Source organism: Ostrea edulis, chromosome 6 (genome assembly GCF_947568905.1).
Source record: "Ostrea edulis chromosome 6, xbOstEdul1.1, whole genome shotgun sequence".
Classification (NCBI taxonomy): domain Eukaryota; kingdom Metazoa; phylum Mollusca; class Bivalvia; order Ostreida; family Ostreidae; genus Ostrea; species Ostrea edulis.
Window position 1 is genome coordinate 41,542,399 of NC_079169.1, and position 18,535 is coordinate 41,560,933.

Below are 18,535 nucleotides of genomic sequence, written 5' to 3' on the forward strand. Positions count from 1 at the left end.
AATAAAAATACTTCACCATGCAGACGACACATCACTTTTTTACAGGATATCAGATCTATAGAAAAAGTCATTAAAATAATTGAACACTTTGGTCAGTTATCAGGAATGCAACTCAATAAAAATAAATCTGAAGGAATACTATTAGGTCCTTTGAAAAACAGATATGATAAATTATATGATATCAATATCACCAATGCACCTGTTAAATGCTTAGGGATATGTATAGGTCATGATGCTAATCAATGTTACAATAAAAACTGGACGGAAAAAATTAATAAACTAGAAAAAAGACTTACAATGTGGAATACAAGAAAATTAACCTTATATGGAAAATGTACCGTAATAAATACTTTAGCATTAACACAATTATACTATAGTGCAACTATATTGCAATATCCAAGAAAAGAATCCTTAAAAAAAATAAAGAAAACAATCTTCAATTTCCTATGGGGCAAAAGAGAAAGGATAAAAAGATATACTTTAATTGGAAAACAAGATGAAGGAGGAATAGGTATTGTTGATATTGATTGTAAATTAAAAGCACTCAAGGCTGCTTGGGTAACAAGAATTTTCAATGAAAAACAATCATCTTTAAAATCTTTCTTTAATTCGTGTATTCTTAAAAGATTCGTTACACCTGAATATCTCATAATGACAAATACAACCAGTACTGATGAAATAAAGCAAATTTTCAAATCATTACCAATATTTTACTGCGAAGTACTCAGTACATTGAATGAATGCAAACATAAATCGCATAAAATAAAAGAGATGACTGACATTGAAGTATTGTCGCAAATTTGGATTTGCAAATATAACACACTGAGAAAGGTTATTAAACCTGTCCAAAAATATCACGATACTTCAAAAGGAGTCTATATAAATATAAGAAAACAAAGTAACATTTTATTAGAAAACAAGAGAAGAATACCCCTAAACTTGATAAATAGCAAAACAATATATGATATATTTATCAATAAAATCTTTATTAAACCCTACTGTGAGAGATTTTGGGCAAAAAGCTTCAATTTCAATTTTGAAGAAAACAAAACAAATATTTATCAGTCAAAAATCACTAAAATCAAAGACAAGCAATTAGCAGAATTTAATTACAAACTCCTACAAAATCTACTTAATAATAATAAATTTGTTCACAAATGGAATAAGAATGTATCCAATCAATGCCCGTATTGCCAAACACTCGAAGACACAAAACATTTAATCTTTGAGTGTAGAAACGTACAATTAATATGGAAGAAATTAGAAAATCATTTGAAATTTAATTTAAAATAGAAACATGTTGCATTAGGATTTTTTCATGAAGAAAATAAAACTACCACTTCAATAAATCATTTATTATCATATACAGCTTATTACATATATAAAATAAAGATGAAGTTAAGATATGAAAATAAAGAAGAAAATATTAATGACATTTCCTATTTTGTAAAAACAAACTTAATGTACCAATATGAGACTTATAAAACATTGAATTTCAACTTCAATTATAAATGGTTTTATGATATTTCTATGACTTTGTGATGATAATAATAAAAAATAGTCAGATTATCTGAAGGAAGTCTGTCCTTCAGTGAAGCTGCCTGAAGGGGAAAATATGGACATTGTGTGTTTAAGGCTGTTCCCATCCAGTGGGGTGTTACACATGAGAGTGTTGCTATAAAGGAATACTGCAAAGAAGGGGATGTAACAGTATTGCCAACAGGTATCTTGATTGACAACAATTTTTGTTTACATATCATTGATATCATTCTTCTATGAGGACAATAAAGAATATTTAATTTAAGAATATATTATTTGTAGGTATATGGCTTCATGAGACAGGAGTCTTAGGGGCTTCACCTGATGGTTTTGTGCAAGGAACTTTCAAAGACAGTTTGAATGTGCACCTCCAACATCCTCAGAGGAAAACGTTGCCCGACATAGTGGAGGTCAAATGCCCTTTTTCAGCTAAGGACTTGACTGTTGCAGATGCATGTAGTACAATCAAGGATTTTTACTTAGGTATGGGTATACACTGTAATTGACTCAGATTAGAGACATCATCTGTATGACATTTAATGACTCACAGACTGTCATTACTTTTTAGCTATTGGTTGTTGTCTGTCGTCATGTGTTGACAATTACACATTTTTAAACTTCTTGATTTGACCAATGTTAAAAAATCTTCACACTGCACATGTGTAAGAAAAACTAAATGCATCTAGTAATGAAGACCAGGAAGACCTCCACCTAAATTGACAATTTTATGATCCCTGGGGATGGGATTCTGACCCGGGGGTGGGGCCAAACTTAGTATATATTTTTGTACAACTTTGCTGACAATGTATAAAATCTAAATGCATACTTGGGAATAGCAGAAAATTATGTACAAAAAATGGTGAATTTCACAACCCAGGGTTTTGATTCTAGGATGGGTCCAAATTAGTCATATCTATTGATGTTTTAATGTTAATACACATATTATATTATGTAAAGCATTTGATCATTGTATGCACTTTTGAGGACTGTGAAGTTTTAAAAATACATCTTGTTTTGTACTGTTGCTGTCCAAATTTCATAGCCCTTGGGAGTAGTGATACTTTTTCACTAGTGCTCATGTGACCGATAAGGCCTGTGGGCCTTTTTTTGGCATAACATGGGTGGATTTAATTTCATAACCACTTTTATCTATATTTCAGTCAAAGAGGAAGATGGTAACATTACTTTGAAAAGGACACATGACTACTGGCATCAGATACAAGGACAGCTTCATTTGTCTGGAACTCAATGCTGTGACCTTGTCATTTGGACTCAAGTGGACTTGAAAATTATTAGAATATTGAAAGACAACACATGGGCTCAAAACATTTCAACAATGCTAGATTGTTATTTCTCAGTTTTTCTTCCATCTTTATCAGAATGATTTGCTAAATATATCAACACTACAAATTTATAATATATGAGAAATTTTCATTTGACTTGATGTACATATATATCTAATATAATATATAACTTTTGCTCTCATTCAGCTTTAGTGTTCTTTCTTTTTTTTATTCAGAAAACATATACTGAAAGAAAATAATACTTGGAACAATAAAATCCCCAAAAGTAACAATTTAAGAATTACACAGTATGAATTTCTTATCTGATACATTTGCCAATAATCATGCTTGTAAGAGGTGAGATCAAAATTCAATGACTGACAAAAAACTAACTTCAAATATTTTTCATAAAGATCCTCCTCACAAGTACATATGATGAATGTTGATAATGATTTTTATGTGAAAATCGATTTCAGATGACATATTTACAGGTATATTTACCATCCTCCCCATAACTAATGGTATTTGAATTTAGATTTTTATCTGACATTGATTTTTTGATCTCTCCCCTAACATGCATGTGAATAAAAAATTAAAAGAGCCGTCATATAATAATACAAAGAGAGATCTACATGTATTTCCAGTCAACATGTATAGCATTCAAAAATTGTGGCCTATAATCTACTCTTACAGTAGCTCATATTTGTCAGCAATCTCCTTAAGAAGGGGGGCCTGCAAATTAACTAGACAGCAGCACAATTGAAATAACTTTGTCGTCAAATGTCTATACTGAGCTGGCACATGATTAAGGATTTCATAATTTTTTATCCTTTCGTTTGCTCTCTCGACATGAATTCTACTACGTCCAATTTTATAACAAAGTTTTGCCTCTTCTTTGGTAAAATGCGATTTATTTGACAAAAAGGGTGGAATGTTTAAGGATACCCCGGAAGGAAGTTTGTCAAAAATATTAAAGCCTTTATCTGCAAGAATAAGATCTCCAGGCTGTAATTGGTCAAGAACTTTGCAATGCTGTACTATGGCTGCATCAGATGTGGAACCGGGATATAAATCGGAAGTAAATACAAGAGCACCATTTGGAGCCACACAGGTCACCGCCTTTACAGTGTGTCGGCTTTTGTAGTTGCTGTATGTAAGTGATTGACTATTCATATTTGATGGTATATCTTGGGTGATTTCTGTGGCATCCATGGCAATTCTTGCCGAGGTGAAATCTGAAAAGGATATTGGCATAGACCCTTTGCACTTTAATTGAGAAGGAATACCCACAGCTTTCAATACACCATCAAAAAAGATTTCATGAAGAGCAGAGATAAATGTATTTATAATGTTAGATATTGTAGATCTGCTTGTACCAAATCTAATAGCAAGGTCTAGATCTCGAAAGTTTAAGCGTAGCTTCATCAAACATATTAGCAGTTGGTCCTCTAAACTAAAGCAGGTGACCTCCCAACCAGCATAATAATTAAACGGCGCCATTCGCTTGAGAATTTGCACAATAACATTGAAGACGTCTGCTGGAAATGAGGTGTAAAGCAGCATCTAAAAAGTAGAAAAGGGAAAACAATTATCACTAATAAGAGGCCCTTGGGCCACATCACTCACCTGAGTCACCTTAGCTCATATTTTTAAAAAAATTCCCATATATTTTTATGTAAAACTTTGATCTCCCATTGTGGCCCCATCCAACCCCTAGGGGCCATGAGTTTAACAAATTAGAATCTGCACTGTGTCAGGAAGCTTTTATGTAAATTTCAGCTCTTCTGGTCCAGTGGGTCTTGAGAAGATTTTTAAAAGACCCCACCCTATTTTTGTGATTATCCCTCCTTTGAAGGTGACATGGCCCTTCATTTGAACAAACCTGAAAGCCCTTCACCCAAGGTTGGTTTTGGCCACATTTGGTTATAATTGGCCCAGTGGTTCTGGAGAAGAAGTTGAAAATGTAAAAAGTTTACAGACAGACAGACGACGGACAACAGACTATCAGAAAAGCTCACTTGAGCATTTAGCTTGTAATACAAAAAATTACAAGAAAACTGCTATTATGTTTTCAGTATGCTGATTTAATAATTGATTGGGGTTTTATGCCGTTTTGGCAATATTTCAGCCATTTCTCAGTATGCTGATAGAATCAAATTACCTTTTCGGAATCTTCCAGGATGTCTCCCACCGTCATTTTGGGTTTCCTCATTTGGAGGTTCCTAATTTCTTCCTGGAGCTCTTTTACCTCGTTCTCCAGTTTTTCCACTGCAGATGTATAAATTTACAGAGTAAATATCACTTTAAATCTGACTGTCACTTCTATGACTTCTTTATGATAATATCCTTAGATCCCTCTTATTTATGTTTCACATACACTACAGTCCTTGAATTTTAAGGTGGCTCACTACATCTTGAAAGAGTTTCTCAAATCAGCATGAAATGATTTGATTATGAAAGATATGATGATATATAATGAATACTTATGTTAAAATGGCAGAAAATATGCAATTTTGGATAAAAAAAACCCATGTTTTCAAAACAAAAAAAATCAGTACATATAAACAAAAGACTGGCGGATATGAACCTGGGATCTGCGGTTCACCAGACCAATGCTATGACCACTGAGCTAACATTTCAATCAATAAAAATAATTTCACAAAACATTTAAATCGCCATCTTGTGGCATGGTGTCATAAAGAGTATAAGCCTTGATGTAGTGAGAATTATATCTATATTTACTGGAACTTTATTGTTTCTTACCTGAATTGATTTGTTTTTGAATGGGCATAGAAGCCTCAACATCATCATCTGAAGTCATGTGATAGGAATGGTCATGAACTAGATAACCATGATCATTACAAGATGCAGATTGTTCATCCATCTCATCATTGCCAGCTTCTTTAGATTGTTCATCCATCTCATCATTGCCAGCTTCTTTAGATTTCTTTTACCTAAAAATTAGTTTTTTATCTAAAATTTTAACATTTTATCTTGAGGCCCTACATTATGAGGAACCTACTAATTTTAAGATCTAATCACCACACAAATGAGTAGCTCAATTAAGTTTAATTATTGTGCATTCCAGTTAACACATCTACTAGTCGAGGGTTTTTGATCCGCACTGCTACTCATAAAGCAGTGACAGTTTTCATAGTTTTTTTTAAGTAGCAGTGCTGATTAGAAACCATCAACTAGTGAAGATGCAGTTTAGGGACCAGTCAATATTTATTGGGGGTTTGGACTGGTACAAAAGGCGACAGGACACACAGTTTTTGGGACTTACATTCTGATAGGACTCCCAACTTTTTTTTATTTTCAACACTGATAGGACAGCAATATTTTTTCTTGCAAATGTAACATTGAAAAAAGAATATAAAAAGTTTTTATTCAAATCCCAGAACTTATAGATCTATCATACAAACAATAATGCTGAATTGAATGCATGCTTGATTTCATGTCCAAGTTGAATATAATACTGGACCTTTGAAAATATTTAATAGTAAAACATGCAATTAAAAATCGCAAAATAAGTATTCAGCTGTGAAAAGAATTGCAAAAATTACATGTAAGATTTGCATGGAGTATGGATTTCAATCATAGAAAATAAAAATATTATATATTATGTTGGTCATAACTTAAAGGATACAGACTAGGCCTGGATGTTATAAACTTTTACCGTAATAATACTACAACACTCACTTTTGAGTATGAGTACGATTTAGAGCACAGAGTTTCAGTTTGAGTATGAAAACATGCACAAAAAAGTTTGATAACCTCCATGCCAGAATTTACCTAAACACATCTTTAATCATATGATAGAGAATACTGAGATGTGAAAAATACTTGTATGTATATGAGACAAATTCAGGAAAACAGTAATTAAACATAAACAACAATTGAACAAAAAAAGAAGTTAAAAATAATGAGATTTCTAACTAGACTATGTGATCTGTAGCAATGATAATGAAGTATTTAATTGTTGTTTAATTATACATATATATGTTTATTTATTAGATAGGACACTCACCTTGTATTTCACATCTGATATAGAGCATCAACTTTTTTGTATTCTTAGAGGATAGGACATAGGGTTTGTTAAAAATGGTTATATGGAATGCACCGGTTCAACCCTCAATAAATGTTGACAGTTTCGGGACAAAAACCTAAAATTTGTAAAAAAAAAAAAAAAAAAAAAATTGATAGCCGAAAACTGGAAAAACTCTTCAGATCCGATTTCGATGTCATTGACATTTGTAAACACGTATTATTTGAACTTATGTAACCCTTTGATTGACAAGCTGTTTCAAATTTTCATTTGGGGACATTTACTAATTCTGGGTCTAAAACATGATTTTCTTTTCTTTGAAAATCGCCAAAAAATAGAAAACTTCTTCAGATCATACATAGATATCATAGACCTTTGAAAACAATTATTTTCTGAAAGTATGTAACCCTTTAATTGTAAATCAGATTGTTTGACATTAATGGATTGAGACTTTTTTCAAGTTTTAGGGCAAAAACATGAAATTTGTCATTAAAGTATTGCTAAAAAATGGAAAACTTCGAGAATCTTACAAACACAATATGGACATTTAGAAACATGTAATTTGCTTTAAAGAACGTAACCCCTTACAATTATATCAAGTTGTTTGGCATTAAAGCGAAGTGTATTTATGAATTACTGATGAAATATTTTTAAGAGATACTTCCTTGAAGACTTCTCTGCTGAGGGATGTGAATCATACACATTGTATCCTTTTTTTTTTTAAAGCATTCATGCAGATTCAGCATTGTCAATGAATAGATAATAACATTCAATGACATTCATGAATGGTCCAATAAATGGATTCATTCCAAGTTATTAACTGATGGAAGTTTATAAGAACTATGATTTACTGATGTGTATGTACTTTCAAAATTTTAAAACAAATCTTATGAATTCACAGGTTCTGGATACAAACTCCTCACTGGAAGCTTACCAACCTTAAATATGCCCAAAGAGAGCATAGAAACACCTTGTTATCCAGCAAGACCAGATCCAGTAAAATAAACCTAACATAATTATCTCTCTTTTCTCTCTCTATACTGTTAGTCTACTCTTTATAAAACACACAAACACAATATTATAAAAACACCTATTATGAACCTGTAAACCTTTTCTTTTTTCTTTTATATACATGTATATATATAAATCACATATAGAAAGAAAAACCATCATTTCGGACCTATCGCTCAACCCCTACAGTTCCCGAGAGAGTAGTTTACAGAGGTTAGGAAATATTTTGGGGGAAAAAACCATAATGGAGATTGGATAAAAGAATGATGCACTGGTGCTAGGAAAGTATGACCAATCCTCAGGAACCATGGAAAAATTGGTGACAGTAAATGAGAATCTGGAGGTCACTGTCCATTTTGGTGGTATTGGTTTTCTTCATAACAATTTTTACACTGTTTAGAGGAATAATAATTCGGTAACATATGACGTCCTTGGGAAAATGCATATTGGACCAGGTATAAGTACTCTGTGTGTGTGTGTGTGTGTGTGTGTGTGTGTGTGTGTGTGTGTCTAGGTATCTACGAAAGAAATACCAATGGTTTTACGGTTTTACATTAGAACCCTTAAAATTTTATCTTTGAATATTTTCAAATTTCAAGTCAACAAAACTAGAAAACATTTATTGCCATTGTGAGATCAGTTAAAAGGCACCTTGTGGTGTCATATACTTGTAGAGGGGGATATAGGCAGCATTATACAGTGTTAAATCACTCGGCCAATGACATTTCAAGATTTGTATCAGAGGCAGAATAAATAAATGAATTATACATGTACATTTTTGGGAATAATGTGTTAGTTAATAATTTTTTGCCATAACAGAGGTAGCGGTTCAAGGATTAAAGAAATCAGTAGAGAAGATTTGAATCAACAGATTCTTGGAAGCCTTGGAAAAGCTGTATAAATGCACCGGTGTTAAATATAGCTCAGATGTCAATATCAAATGCTCCCAGGGATACCGCTTTTTTTCTACTCACATAATCAATGGAAAACCATGCAACAAAAGTGTGATTCGTGCTAACAGTTGTTTAGGTGGTGTTCAGGAAGTGGTGATGTGTAGTGCATGTTCCAAGCTTCAAAGCTTAATGAAAGCGAAGGAAAATCCATCTCCTCATGAGCTTCATCCTAAAACCCATTTAAAACACGTACCCCAAACAGCACCAATAAAACAGTTCAGAATCATCAGAGAGGAAAACAGAAAACTTCAGAGTCTTGTAGATTCTTTGACCAAAGGCAATATAAAATCTGCAATGAAACTTTAAGTCAATACTTTTTGCAAATAACAGCAATTGGATACATTGTGGACCACATAGTCAAAATATTATTTATATCCACAACTATTTGAAAACTTGACCTATCTGACTTTAACGCAGCTTGTTTTGCATCTTCCTATCAGATGAACTTCTATACAATAGACAACATGAAATTAGACTGAGGTTTGGTCATTTATTCTCGAACAAATGACTTGAAAACAAAGTAAAGGCTGGAATAAGATTATGCAAGAACATGTAATATGACAAAAATTGCGTTACATAATTGCAAAATAGAGACGACTAGAAATGAAGTCTTATCCCAGCCAATGACACAATTATTGTATATATGTCACAATATTTACATAAATATGCAAAACGTTGGTCCATATTTCCTTTTTGCATGTATCATATGCATGTACAAATATACAAGTTATAAAGATTACACTTCAAACTAGCTAGTAGCAAGTATTACTTCATCTTGTCATATGGAATCGAAGGTGAGACAGCTCCTGCTGCTGATGATGTTGGAGAGGGTCTCTTTGCTACTCTTCAAAACCATAAACCAGGAAACACTCTGATGGTTCTTTTCTGGAAGGAACAAAAGAAAGCTTTTACAACAAGTTTAAAAGGTTTAAAATTTTATTAGTATGTACACACATCACATGGATCATGATCTGCAATGTACATGTAGTCAAGAAATGAATAGCAATGTTTAAAAGTTCACTGGGATATGAACTTGGACTTCTCAGTGAATTTGACCAAGTTACAACCATGTTCATATCCATCCCTATGAACTTTTTAACATTGTTATTTCTTACATTTATGTTTGGGAAAGACAGACCATTTAAAATTATGAACCTATAACTGTTATTTTACATCCATGATAAAGCATAAAGGAACCATGAACTAGTGCGATGATCATTGTGACATCATAAATGTGACCTCTTGACCCCTAAAAAGTTCATAAAGAAATGAATGTTTCTGCCCTTCAGTGTTTATGTTCCTGCCTAGAATTTTTTCTCCACACCATGCAGTATATTACGGGGAGGAAGGTTCAGTTGAAGCACTTCCAATTTGAGGGATATCATGTGACGCAAATCATGGTAGACGTGTTTTGCCTTGCTACTGTGTTTTTGACAATTATCGCCGTTTTTTCGGAACTTTGAACATTCTTTGCAAGAACATACTTTAAGGGATGTTCAATGTGAGTGTATATATGTGGTTTTTCTTTCTTTTTCCAAATTTGGATTTGTATATATTATCTACTGGTCGTACGAAGTAAGTGATTATCGCCCGAGTTCACTCGTATCGTTTGTAAACTGCCCATCATGCTTGAGCAGCTCGATAGAATTATCAAACCTTAAAGCTGACATGAATTAATAAATACGTACACCTTTCTCATCTTATCCGCCATATTTCTCTCAGGTAGCCTAATTTACTCTACCCGTATATATCCCAAATGTTATTGTCACACCTGAGTGATTTTTCTAGGTGGATTCGACCAGTGCACATCTCCGATAGTAATATATAGGGAATGAGAAAAAATAAAATCACATTTCAAACATTATGCTTTGCTCAAAATTGCAAAATATTTGCAACATTCTGAAAGTTTAGATAATTTAGACAAAAATGAAAAAAAAACCTTTTCTTGCATACTTGAAAGTGCCCCGGAAGTCATGGGTGCAAAAATGGTAAATTGGTTCAGAAATACATTTGAAAATATAAGAATAAAAAATTATGATCGAGCGCGCATTCAAATCCGAGATATTCCCCGTCAAAGTTAGCTATTTTGCACCTGCCCGAAACCAATCAACTGAACTTCCGGTTTTACTATATTTAGCCATAATGACGTGTGACGTCACAACCCATCACTCTCAAACAGGCCAGTATGGCAAATGCGAGCGATACCTCCGTTTCTGTGGACGAAATCGACCTCCACATATCATTTGCAGCGTCTTCCTTTAAAGATTATCATAACGAGGACGTACAGGACATCGTCCCTTACCAATAAGAGCCAGCTGCAATGGATTCCGATTATTTCGACGAGTTAAATGGGGAGAATGCTGAACGTGAACAACTTGAACATCGCCTCGGAAGCACGGAATGGTAAGGGGCCGTTAGACTGTTTGTTTATAAAATAAATTTTGGGAAATACGAAATTGATCAATCATTTTTAACTGTACATCATTCTTAATTACATTAATGATAAAATTACAGATGTCTAATCACCATATTACGCCTGTCCGCGTCGTATTCACATGAATCTGTAATAACAATGTTAGTGGTCGCACTGGTGTGTACCACACCACCCCTTAGTAATAAGGGAGTGGTATGGTATATACCCTCAATTATCAATAGGCCTACTATTATTACAGACAAAATTATTTGTTCCTGTTGTGTATTTTCGCTCATTACTTCATTGGGAAAGAGCTGAAAAATAACATTGATTTTTCTATCCTCTCATGTGACACCCCCTTTATACTGTTATATTTGTACTTTATTATCATCTAGACGAGAATTGTCTTATCTTTTCCGCATTTTTGAGTTCTCTATTCTTTCACAAATTCACATGGTTTACAAATCATTTTAGGTGTCAATGTGGATTCTATTCCCATATGTCAGCTGCCAAGGAAGTGTATGCTGCACAAAATTGCCAAGGATTGGTGAGAAGAGGGGAGTCATTCAACAAGGAACTGGCCTGCTTTACTGAACACCCTGGGTTTTCATCAGTGTGTTTAGATGTGCATGAGCTCGAGACGGCATAATACCAATACTGATCCCAGTATGGAGAAATGAGGGCAACAATTGAAGAGCAAGTCAATTATTTTATTGATTTAATCAATACAAAATTCACATGACCATTGGGTCCTATTGCTAGTTTATCATTAGTGAATAATTCCAAACATTTCCTGGAATTACAGGCGTAACAGATACACAACACACAGGCAATTTGTTTGATAATGCTAAAGATACCTAGGGCACAAGGTGCGAGTCCCTCTACCCCCATGTGCTGTGACGAATTCCTTTGCCTCTGAGGAGTATCAAGGATTCAATGCACTTGAGTGATGGTATGATTTAGTTGAAGCAACTTTTTTAAAACAAATGTACGATTCATACATGATGCATACAAAAAAATTCAAGCACAACATTCTAACAGAAATGGCTCAAAAATAATACATTTATGAACATAATGGTAGTAAAAATTATCATAATTATAAATAAATACTGGCAAAACAGAATACTACAAAATATCAATTTTCTAGAGAGCATCAGCTACACAAACAATATTTTAAATAAAATGTTTCTGCACCCAGGAACGGGACGAGGACCCTGCTTTCATGTTCCCATTAAAAAAAAAGTTTTATCATTTTTTAACTCTTACAACTATTATATATACTAAGCTAATACTACATATACTATGCTAATATTTCATTCTATAAATTATTTGCAAAAATACAATGTTGCATGCAAGACCAAACAGATTGTTACCCAACGGTCAGACCCTATATCATCGTTGTTTCCAGTCTTTTTTTAATTTGTAAAAATTAACAAAATTTGTTTTCACAACCTACTACTCTATATGACTTTGGTTCAGATTTAAACAAAACCAAAGATAAAGGTTTTTCACAATGATTTAACATTTTTAAACAAGATTAAAATAGAGCACATCTGTATGACCAACATATTTTTATCTGCTTTGCTAGAATGTCCAAATAGCTAGTATTACGTTTTGTTCACATTCACACGGATCTCTCCTTCCGACTGAACCTCGATCTAAAATGTAGCACCGCTTCTTCTTTATCAGGATGGAAAAATTCACTGCACAGTGGAGGTGGTTGAGTTGGCAATGAGCATGGTAATGGTTCTGATGACCCTTGAAAGGCCAAATAAGTCTCCTTCATCAGGACTGATGGGCTGGAATATATGGACACTATTTAAAATTTTATGTATGCTTTCTATCCTTATAAATAAATTGCTCTTTACTATATGTATTGTATTTTGACAAATAATAAAAATTCTCATTAACTTTGTTATTGCTGTTTTAAACTTGATTGAAAGAAAAGTGACAAATGCAAAAATAGTAAAAATGCCATGCCAATTAATTTTGATATGAATTATGATAGTGGATTATCTTTAGAAGTACATTCTTACTAAATGTTGGATCAACAGGCTTCCTACGAACACTGCATTCCCCACGCTTTAACTTCGGGAAGCTGATTATAAATTGTTGGTCCCCCTCCATCATTATGGCATGCGGCCTTGAGGAATTCTCATTAAAATGTAGAGCAGCGATCATCAACCTTTCCCAATAAAAAGGGAAGTGTTATGATGGTGCAATATAATGTATTTACTGTAATTCTATTATTATTTTGAAATAAAATGTCCCCATGTAAATATTGAAATAATTTGCAGTGGGGGAATCCTGACCATCCAGAGGGGGGGGGGGGTATCCTGAAGGTCGGAACCCTCCTCTTTCATCAGAAAATTTTGCTAAAAAACACCCTCTCAAATAGATGGTGGAACACCCCCCCCCCCTTTAACAACTAAAATTTAATAATGGTATAACCCCCTCCCTTTCCAAATTTCCTGGATCTGCCCATGATTTGTGTAAATTAAATTAGTGAAGAGGGGTTTCCATCATATGTCATTTTTGGAAATAATTTAATTTTCATTAACGTATAAATCCAAAGGTTGTACATGTAGGAGTTATAACAGGGGTTACAGGCCACCCACTCTACACCCCTCAGCCTTCACTTGATTGATCAGAATTGGTATCTTTGCAATGTTAACATTTAATCGTGTTGGAAAAATAATATTGCCCAATAAAAGAGTAATAGAAGTCTACGTATATTCAAATTATGCAAAGTTCTTGATCACATTACTAAGATAGGTCAGTGGATCTATATGACAGAATATGTTTAAACGGCAATCTAATCCAGGGTCCTGATCAGATGGGGGCATGTAAGAAACTCGTTATATGGTATTGTAACTTATAAAGTGAAAAAAGCTAATCAACGTCACAGACTACAATAAAAGCAAAAATTATCAACTTTCTTACCGATTGAATCTTCATTACAAAGTTACACACGACCTACCCTATTTTTCTCCAGCTTGACGGCAGCCTGGCGCTTGGGTTTAGGCTCGGGCGAAGAGAGGAGGGCAAGGTTGAGGTCGTCCACTTTCCTCTTAGGATAAAGCGATAGAATCGGACCAGGGCAGAGACGTTTTTTCGCAGGAATTACATATTCTCTCATCAGTGAAAACTGAGCCTCGAAACATCCGTCCGTGAAATGCGCACTACAAACAACAGTATACTGGGACGATCCTGTCCAGTCTGCACGGGTCAGTCTCACAAATCTAGTCCATGCTGCTCTCTGTCGCTCGTCCTTTGGGAAAACATGAACGGAAACGGTGTCCGAGGGCCTGTTGTTGCATCCTGCAACTACACACATGCGTCCCTTACTCTTACTTGCCATTTCTCTTCAAATATTTTCTTCTCTTATACTCTCGTCTTGTTGTGAAGAAACCGCCAATGATGGGTTGTGACGTCAGATCCGGTATTACATTTTCAGTCTCGTTTTCGGTATCGTAAAGGTGTGAATTTTTGCCCATTATATCGTTTATTGATTAAAAAATAACTGAAAGAATTTTACTATCGGTATTTATTTTCAAAAATGCATAAGATAAACCAAAATGTATATTTGACTTCCGGGACACTTGAAAGTGCATGCAAGTATTTGCAGTTTCTTATGAAATAAATGCGGAGAAATCATTTGCCAATTACATACTGATAGAATGGAATAAGCAAAGAGCATAAAATATATTATTTATATCAATTCTTGCAAAATACAGGTGCATACCATATGTATAATATGTAATGCACATGACATACCCCCCCCCCCCCCCAAAAAAACCGTATCAAATACGACGGGAAAGGCTATAAGTCCGTGAACTGATCCGACCGGAAATTCCGTGAACTCAAACACAGACAAATTGCATACGTCATACGATATACTTTCGTTTTCCTATATGAATAACTTTGATACTGCTGTACTCTATATTCACGGGCCTGACTCTAACACTAATTAGCGTGTGATTGAGTTCACCGGCCTGATTCTAACACTAATTAGGATGTGATTGAGTTCACGGGCCTGATTCTAACACTAATTAGCATGTGATTGAGTTCACAGGCCTGATTCTAACACTAATTAGCATGTGATTGAGTTCACAGGCCTGATTCTAACACTAATTAGGATATGATCCAGTTCACGGGCCTGATCCCAGATAGCATGACTACGTTGGGCCAACATTGGTAAATGGTTGTATGGTGGGCGTGGGGTAGACAACGTCGGGCCAATGTTACCATGCCAATCGTCTCAACCATGTTGGGATTTCTATGTTGGCCCAACGCTGGTCCAACTTAAACTTTAACTTTATTTTCTGAGAATGTTGGGATTCTGAAGTTGGCCCAATGTTGGTCCAATGTTGAAATGCATCTTTAACAAAGATGTTTAATTAAGTTTGTAATAGTACGTTGGCCCAGCGTTGGCCCGTTGTTGGCATGAGTTCTTTTATATATTAAGTGTTTCAAGTTGGGGTGATTATATTGGCCCAATGTTGGCCCAATAGCTGTACTGCGAACTAAATGCAAGATCAGTGGGGAGCATTATGTTAGGCTAACGTTGGTTCCACGTTTGTAAACTTTTTATCTTGATGTGATTGCATAACGTTAAAGAATGCTGCATTGAAGAGGCAGATTCTGATATAGTTAGAGGACATTCCTTGTTCATGCATGTAATTGGATGACTACATCCATTTATATTTGTTTTTAAGAACTTAAGAATGTGACCAACACATTGAATATTCGTTGTTTTTTCTATTCTTTGAAGCGGGTGCATGATTATTTATTTAGATTTGAAATCCTAAGCTCAAAATTTTAACCCAATCTATGAATGAATGACTTAAATTGTTTCATGAGTGTTGCATTAGAAAACTGAATAAAAGTTTTCTTATAACAGTATAAGTTCCCTGGGACAGGATGTGAATAAATATATAAATCAAGACACTCCAACCAAAGCTCAGGCGAGTTGTTAAAACTGGGGAGTCGCAGCGATTAAAACACCAAACTGTGGGATGAGCCGTCAAATTCAATTACTCACAGGTGGTTGATAAACTCAATATGCAGAGCAAGTGAGAAGTGGGAGTTTAAAATTTTGGATTATTCAACTGTTACATGCAGCTGCTTCTTAAAAAAGATGTAAGTATGAATATATTTATAATCATCTTTAATATATTTCAAATTTACAGTGTAAATTGTTCCCATTCTTATCATGTTTATGCTCAAAGGCACTTGAAGTTAATGTAGACATTGAGTACCTCGTGCTAGGTGCCTGTATTTGGTTGTTGCTCAGCTGGGTTCACTTCAATACTGTACAATACATTGTTTTGTACATTTGTAATAAATACTACACTATACATTTATTATTTTGTACATGTATCTAAAGGTCGTTTCAGTTAACTAATATAAATATATGTTTGTGATTTAAAGCTTGGAAAACTTGTATGCATTGGAGGCGACAGTGTTCAAACATGTGTTCAGGGATACTGTCCTTTTTTATGGCGACAACCTTAGCATTGCAATTAAATTGGAGTGGGAAAAGAACAAAAAGAGGGCTGTCAAATCTAGAATTAAGAGACATAATAAGTAAGTAGTAGAGCATTGAACATTTTTCTCTCAACTTGTCTGCATCTAATGTTTATTATATACATGATCATGTTTTTTTTATAGAGATACTAAGGTTTATAGACCAATATGCACGTGTAATATACATGTAAGTTATTGTCTTTAAAATACTTAATTATATGATTTATATGTTGGATTCTGTACCAGTATTTGATTTGTTTTCAATACCAAATTATTTGTATTTTCAATCAGAGGCTGTCAGGATAAAAAAAAATCTGAAAGAGCGGCAAAGGCAACAAAAGGACAGTGAGGAAGTGAGCCAGGATTAAAAACTTTTAAATCATTATTTTCCAGAAATGTCTACCATCATCTATTTCAAACCTATTATGTAACTTTTGACAATTTAATTCATATAAAAAATCCTTTTACAGAGAATCATTTGTAATGTTTTCTTTCTAAATTTATGCATTATGAATGCAGGTCAAAATGTGTATTGTACTTTTTCAAACAATCATGAGAAAAGGTCAATATAAGTATAATTTACAAATGTATTTTCAACAGGTATTCATTCAATTTGTTTTCGTAGATGTAAGTTACTAGTAAAGCCAACAATTGACCAACAAAAAAGAAGCTTTAGATCAATAACCGTCAATATCCTACCTATCCTTTCAACCAATGAAGGGCCAACATTGGGTCAACCTATAACCAACCAGTCTATTTGTCGGCTGTTAGTTGGCTTACAATATTATCTACGTTGGCCCAACAGTAATGCCATCATTTCAACAAAGGGCCAACATTGGGCCAACCAAAACAACCAACTACCAATATTGGCTGTAAGTTGGCTTACAATTATACCTACATTGGCCCAACAGTATGCCAACATGTTGGACCAACGTTGGGCCGATGAGCAAAATTACCGTGGGCCAACATAGGACTACCAACAGTGGCCCAACGTTGTAAAAAAAAATTGGGCCAACGTTGGCCCGACGTTGTCTTCCTATCTGGGATTCCAACACTAATTAGGATATGATCCAGTTCACAGGCTTGATTCTAACACTAAATAAAATGTGATCCAGTTCACGGGCCTAACTCTAACGCTAATTAGGATATGATCTAATTCACGTGCCTGATTCTAACACTAAATAAAATGTGAACCAGTTCACGGGACTAACTCTAACGTTAATTAGGATATGATCCAGTTCACGGGCCTGATTCTAAAACTTATTAAAATGTTATCCAGTTCATGGGCCTGATTCTAACACTAATTAGGATGTGATTGAGTTCACAGGCCTGACTCTAACACTAATTAGCATGTGATTGAGTTCACGGGCCTGATTCTAACACTAATTAGGATGTGATTGAGTTCATGGGCCTGATTCTAATACTAATGAAAATGTGATTGAGTTCATGGGCCTGATTCTAACACTAATTAGCATATGTTTGAGTTCACGGGCCTGATTCTAACACTAATTAGCATGTGATTGAGTTCACGGGACTGATTTTTACACTAATTAGGATATAATCCAATTCACGGGCCTCATTCTGATACTAATCAAAATGTGATTGAGTGCACGGGCCTGATTCTAACACTAAATAAACTGTGATCCAGTTCACGGGCTAACTCAAACGCTAATTAGTATATGATCTAGTTCACGTGCCTAATTCTAACACTAAATAAAATGTGATTCAGTTCACGGGCCTAACTCTAACGCTAATTAGG

General features: G+C 34.3%; 2 protein-coding genes and 2 long non-coding RNA genes across 4 annotated transcripts; 2 read left to right on the forward strand and 2 right to left on the reverse strand.

Moving 5' to 3' along the window:
• The first annotated feature begins 1,532 nt into the window (after nt 1–1,532).
• Nucleotides 1,533–4,400, forward strand: LOC130046782 (uncharacterized). The gene is made up of 2 exons (XR_008795786.1): nt 1,533–2,022; nt 2,700–4,400. It is a non-coding gene; the product is annotated as an uncharacterized LOC130046782 (long non-coding RNA).
• On the reverse strand, nt 3,107–5,990 carry LOC125683161 (uncharacterized). Its single transcript, XM_048924003.2, has 3 exons — nt 5,586–5,990; nt 4,984–5,090; nt 3,107–4,385 (listed from the first exon to the last, which is right to left on the reverse strand). The coding sequence occupies exons 1-3, from the start codon at nt 5,740–5,742 to the stop codon at nt 3,510–3,512; spliced, it is 1,140 nt and encodes a 379-aa protein (XP_048779960.2). The 5' UTR covers nt 5,743–5,990; the 3' UTR covers nt 3,107–3,509.
• Nucleotides 5,991–14,212: 8,222 nt separating this feature from the next.
• Nucleotides 14,213–14,710, reverse strand: LOC130047272 (THAP domain-containing protein 10-like). The gene has a single exon (XM_056141900.1). The coding sequence runs from the start codon at nt 14,606–14,608 to the stop codon at nt 14,213–14,215; it is 396 nt and encodes a 131-aa protein (XP_055997875.1). The 5' UTR covers nt 14,609–14,710.
• A 1,498-nt stretch (nt 14,711–16,208) lies between these two features.
• On the forward strand, nt 16,209–17,232 carry LOC130046783 (uncharacterized). The gene is made up of 3 exons (XR_008795787.1): nt 16,209–16,389; nt 16,681–16,836; nt 17,068–17,232. It is a non-coding gene; the product is annotated as an uncharacterized LOC130046783 (long non-coding RNA).
• The last annotated feature ends 1,303 nt before the right edge of the window (nt 17,233–18,535 follow it).